At 39.6% G+C, this 6,000-nt stretch overlaps 1 protein-coding gene across 4 annotated transcripts in view; it reads left to right on the top strand.

The window, feature by feature from the left end:
- The first annotated feature begins 756 nt into the window (after positions 1–756).
- Positions 757–6,000, top strand: part of TBC1D19 (TBC1 domain family member 19) — a 131,934-nt gene continuing 126,690 nt past the window's right edge. For 2 of the 4 annotated variants that reach the window (XM_060188244.1, XM_060188246.1), the window contains exons 1-2: positions 757–1,075; positions 1,160–1,212. Coding sequence is in view for 1 of the 4 variants with exons in the window: in XM_007535045.3 (XP_007535107.1) it covers positions 977–1,075 (99 nt within the window). In the remaining 3 variants the exon portion in view is untranslated. The remainder of the gene's footprint in view (positions 1,076–1,159; positions 1,213–6,000) is intronic. The other 2 variants (XM_007535045.3, XM_060188245.1) reach the window with 1 other exon arrangement.

The following is a 6,000-nucleotide window of genomic DNA, read 5'->3' as shown; positions in this document are numbered from 1 at the left end:
CATGAATGGCTTCGAGGGGAAGAGAGGAAGGGACCTAGAAGAAAAAGGGGGGCAATTATATGTACAAATGTAGACAGATAGTTGTAGAGATGATGTTTGGCCCTGGTCTACACCTTAGGGGAACTGTGGTGTCTTGTAGTGGGAGAGTGAAGCTTCAGCACTCTGGTGGTAGGAACGGTGTGGAATTATACCCCTGTAGACATGTAATTTTGTAAATCAATATTAAATCACTAATAAAATTAAAGAGAAAAAAACAACAACGAAAGAAAACCTGTCAATCAGTACTGCTTGGTTAAGCTGTTCTGTGGGATGAGAAGACCTGGAGCGTAGAAACAAGAATAAAACATAGCACTATGCACAGTGCTAATTGCTATCTACACAGTGGTTACCTCAGTAAAACATTACAATATCTTGTGTATTTGGGCATCATTTTTGCAAAAGGGAGAAACGGAGTCTTGAAATTTAAAACACTTGTCCAAGTTTACGCAGGTTACCCATGACAGTTCTTGGGGTAAAAACGCGGGATCTTTGTGCGCACAGCATTGTTTCAGCCAAGATTGACAGGTGGAAGAATAATGACACTTTATAACAAAACAAAACAAAAGCACCAAGCAACCCTGCAACGTTCTAAGCGCTCCTTGTGCATTAGAGGCGCTGTTGCCCTGTCTGGAGAAAGAGCTCCTCTTGCCTCCTTTTCAACCATAGACTGGACTAAATAAGAAACAATGAGATGAACAGCCCTTTCCCACCGCTTGGTAGGCCGCTTTCTCTGCGGAACGCAGGTGCTGGACTACGGTGCGGCTGAGGGGGAAGCCAAAAGGATGGACACACAGCCCGGCAGTTGCCTAGTAACGCCCGCTGGAGCTGTCCCAGCTCTGTAAGGTCCCGGACAAGTATCACTGGGAGACCTGGTTGCCTGCTCCCTCCGCGCCGGTCGTGGCCTGTCCCCGCGGCAGGGCGGGCGTGGGCAGGGGAGATGTTGCAGGAGGAGTCGGATCTGTCTCTCGTTATTGCCCAGATAGTCCAAAAGCTCCAGGGCTCCAGTCTGTACTCGCAGCTGGAGCGCCAGGCCTGGGTAAGTGAGCGGGGCGGGGGCCAGAGATTCTTAAAGGATGGGACCCAGCACACCTCTTTCATTTTTTTTTTTCTCGCCCCACAGGCCAGGAACCCACAGAGACGACTCATTTATTGATGGCTGCAGTCATCACAGGGGTGGATTTTTCTTCTTCTCCCCTTTCTCTTTTCTTCCCAGTGCTGTATTGATTGCTCCTGCTTCCAAGAAAACCCCCATGCATGTGGTCCAGTGCAGGTCCAACAATGTTCATGAATCAAGTGTCAAGACTATCAGGATACTTCTTAGATCACTGTTTTGTATTTTTTTTTTTAACTTTCACCGGGCTATTTTTTTTTAAAGGCTTTATTTATTGATTAACACGAGGTAGAGGAGGAGAGAAAGAAAGACAGAGAGCCAGAACATCACTCTGGCACTTGCATTGCTAGGGATCCAACTCGGGACCTCATGCTCAAGAACCCAAGGCTTTGTCCACTGCACCACCTCCTAGGCCACATGACCTGGTGTGCTTTTTTTTTTTTTTTTTTAGTTGCAGGGTTTTAGTGAAAGTAGGGGTTGGACCACGCCTTCTTTCACTCCCCCCCCTTCTCTGAATGGGTTTGTTGTTTTGTTTTCAGTCAGTTTGTCACTTTCCTATTATTTCTTTTCCCTGCTCTCCACCCACCCAAATTTTACTGAGTATTTTCTAGTGTGCTAATTCTCTCTGATGTCCTTAGGTTCTTTGATAGATCTCTTTGCTGAGATGAATCAAAGTTTTCCTTTTTTCTGCTGAATGGCATATAAATGGCATATAAATCATTCAACGTGAAAACTCACCTCCCCCCACCTCCATGGCCTGCTTTCCCTCACTTAGCCTGATACTTTTTACAAATATTTTTTTATTAGTGATTGAATAATGATTTACAAGATTGTAAGATAACAGGGGTACAATTCCAAACAGTTCCCATCGCCAGAGTTCCAGGTCCCATCCCCTACACTGGAAGCTTCCCTATTCTTTATCCCTCTGGGAGTATGGACCAAAGTTCTTTATGGGGTGAAGAAGGTGGGAGGTCTGGCTTCTATAATTGCTTAGCATGATACTGTTAAGATGGATTCATGTTATTGGTATTTGGATATTTTTGCTCCTTTTTATTGCTGAGTAATATTTCACTGGATGCATACTAATTCATTTACCCACTCTGGTGCTGAGCAGTTGGGTTGTTTGTGGCTATAGAGATCATGCATAGAGATGGTATGGTCACTAGGTTTAAGGTTTTCTTTGAATATTTGATTTCCTTTTCTCTTTGCTAGATAACTAGGAATGGAATTGCTGAGTTATATGTTAAATGTTTGTATAATTCTATCAAACCTTGCCACACTTTTACACATGGTTATATCATTTGGCATTCCCACCAACAATTATGAGGTATTAGTCACTTTATATTCTAGTACTTATTGTCAGCTTTTTATTATTCATTTTTGCTAAATAGTTTTTACCCAGTAACTACATTACTATTGTAGAATGTGGAAATATATCAATGTTGTTGCCTTAATGACTTAGGACAGTCATGATAATGACTAAAGGTCTGAGCATCTTACAGTTTTTATCTTCTGAGGGCAAGTAATCTATTCAATTATTATGACTAATAACAAAATATATGTTGTTTATTCTCTTATCATTGAATTGTAAGATACTTTATGTTTGATACAAGTCACTGATCAGATATACCTGCTGCAAGGATTTCTCTCAGTTTAGGACTTCTTTGTTTTTCCTGTGGTTCCTCTTTTTGTTTTCTTAATTGAGTCAAACAGCAAAACTTTAATTTTGGTGGCATACAATTTAAGCACTTTTTTTTTTCTTTTGTGTCTTGTGCTTCTGTGTCTCTAACTTTTGCCTATGATTTGTTCTACAACTTTTGTAAGTTAGTGATTACATTTAGATTCATGGCTCATTGAGTGAACTTTTGTATACGATGCAGTATTAGGGTTCTTTTGTTGTTGTTGTTACAGATAAGCAATATCCTACCTGTTCCCAGTGCCTGTTTATGAACAAATCTGTCCTTTTCCTCCCATAGTACTTCCACTGAACATTGACTTAGAGGTAAATAAACACACAGAGAGATGCACACTACTATTTCTGTCTCTGCCCTGTTCCATTGATTCTTTTGTCTGTCACTGGCTATACAACACTGTTTTGATTTTTGTAGCTTTATAGTAAGTCTTGAAATTGGGCAGTTAGTCCACCAACTTTGTTCTTTTTTTTTTAGAATTGTTTTTGACAGTTCTTGGTCCCTTTGTTTTATATATATATATATATATATATATATATATATATATATATATATATATATATCCTTGTAAATTATTACTAATGTAATAAAATTGGAACTGTGTTGAATCTATAGACTATTTGAGGGAAATTGGTATTTTAATAATATTGAATTTTCTGACTATTGATGACCTCTTCCTTTTTTTTATAAGGATTTATGCATTTATTTAGTTGGTGATGTGAAGAAAGAGAGAACCAGAATATCACTCTGGCATATGTGGGGATTGAATTTGGTACCTCATGCTTTTGAAAGTTCAGCACTTTTACCTTCCTACTGGGCTGTTTCTTTATTCTTATTTTTAAATTTTATTTATTTATATACTTATTTATTTATGATTGGATAGAGACAGACAGAAATTGAGAGGGTGGGGGGATAGAGAGGGATAGAGACAGAGAGACATCTGCAGACGACCTGCTTCAGAAGCTTTCCTTCCGCAGGTGGGGACCAGGGGTTTGAACTCTGGTCCTTGTGCACCGTAGTGTGTGCCCTTAACCAGGTGCACCACTGCCTGGCCCCTCTTTTTTTTCTTCCAAATTTTATTTGATAGGACAGAGAAATTGAGAGGGGAGGGGAAGAGAAAGAGAGACACCTGCAGCTCAGCCTGTGAAATATTCCCCCTACAGGTGGGGAACAGGAGTTCTAACCCTGGTCCTTTCACATGGTAGCATGCGTACTTGACTGGATCCACCACCACCTGGCCCCCTCTGTATCTTCTCTTAATGAATGAATGAATGAATTACTTGAGAGGGACTTGTAATACCCCTCTGATCCATGCAGAACTGGGGATCAAACTCAGGACTTTACACCCTGTCACAAGCTTCTTTATTTTCTATCTTCAGAGTTTTATAACTTCAATATGCACATTTTGTACATACTTTCAGATTTCCCTTCAGTGTTTTATATTATGATGCTATTATAACCGATGATTTAATTTTTATTTTAATTGCTAATCTATTTGTCATTATTATCGCTTTGCAGGTTGCTTAGGTTTTTTCACTTGTATACATCATATGGGAATAAAGACAGTTTAACTTCTTCCTTTTGATCTGTATGCCTAGAACTTTATTTTTCTTGCCCCTTTACACTGGCTAGCAGTTCTAATCCATTCTGTATAACTGTTTTTTTTCCTTTTGTTACCCTTGTTTTATAGTTGTTTTTATTATTGTTGTTGTTGTTGGATAGGACAGAGAGAAATAGAGAGACAAGGAGAAGACAGAGAGGGGGAGAGAAAGACAGACACCTGCAGACCTGCTTCACTGCTTGTAAAGCAACTCCCCTGCAGGTGGGAAGCCAGAGGCTCGAACCGAGATCTTTACGCCAGTCCTTGGGCTTCACACCATGTAAGCTTAACCCACTGCACTACCGCTCAGCCCCCATAAATGCTTCTTATTAGACTGAGGAAGCACTATTCTATTTCTAGTTTTCTAGAGTTTTAATATAAATGGGTATTAAAATATATTAAATGCTTTATGTGTACAGGTACTCATTTAATTTTTCTCTTTGGTCTGTTCATATGATAAATAATACTAACTGGTTTTGGATGTGGAGCCAGTTTTGCATTCCTGAGACAATTGCCTCTGGATGAACTGACTTTCTTTTAGAAACTATATTTCTCGGTTTAATTTCCTAGACTGTATTGAAGATCTTATGGCTATATTCATGAAAGACAGCGGTTTGTAGAGCTCTCTTTGCATCATTGTCTAGTTCTGATATTGAAAGACAGCGGTTTGTAGAGCTCTCTTTGCATCATTGTCTAGTTCTGATATTGAAAGACAGCGGTCTGTAGAGCTCTCTTTGCATCACTGTCTAGTTCTCATATCAGACAATGCAGATGTTATAAAATTGGTTGCTGTGATTCCTCTTTTCTTTTCCTGAGATAACTTGTGAATAGTTAATAATACTCCCTCCATAGTTGTTTGGTATAATTCTCAATAAGATCTTTGGTGCCTGGAGTTTTCTTTGTGGGAGTGTCTTGCTATAAAACTTAAGTGTTTTAAAATGCATGCAGAACTACTCAGGTTATTTCTCTTTTCTGTTTCGGTAGTATTCATGTTTCAAGAAACTTTTTTTTTTTTTTTGCCTCTAGGGTTATTGCTGGAGCTCAGTACCTGCATTATGAATCTACTGCTCCTGGAGGCTATTTTTCCCCTTTTGTTGCCCTTGTTGTTTATCATTGTTGTTATTGCTGTTGTTGTTATTGGATAGGACAGAAGGAAATCGAGAGAGGATGGGAAGACAGAGAGGGGGAGAGAAAGATAGACACCTGCAAACCTGCTTCACTGCCTGTGAAGCTACCCCTGCCCTGCAGTTGGGGAGCTGGGGGGCTCGAACTGGGATCATTATGCCGGTCCGTCCGCTTTGTGCCATGTGCTCTTAACTGCTGCGCTTCTGCCCGCCCTGCCCCCAAGAAACTTTTATTTAAAATATATTATCAGATATAAAGTTATTTATCTTCTTTAATCTTTTAGTGTCTGTATAATTTATAGTTACAACTGACTTTTTATGACGTATGATATCATATTCAACTGATATTATAGTGTATGCCTTATCTTTTTCCTTGATCAGTTTGCCTAGAGAGTAATCAATTTTATTACTTGGCCCCCAAAAAGTAGTTCTAGT

Source organism: Erinaceus europaeus, chromosome 3, assembly GCF_950295315.1.
Source record: "Erinaceus europaeus chromosome 3, mEriEur2.1, whole genome shotgun sequence".
NCBI lineage: Eukaryota > Metazoa > Chordata > Mammalia > Eulipotyphla > Erinaceidae > Erinaceus > Erinaceus europaeus.
This window is presented reverse-complemented; position numbering and strand designations above follow the sequence as displayed.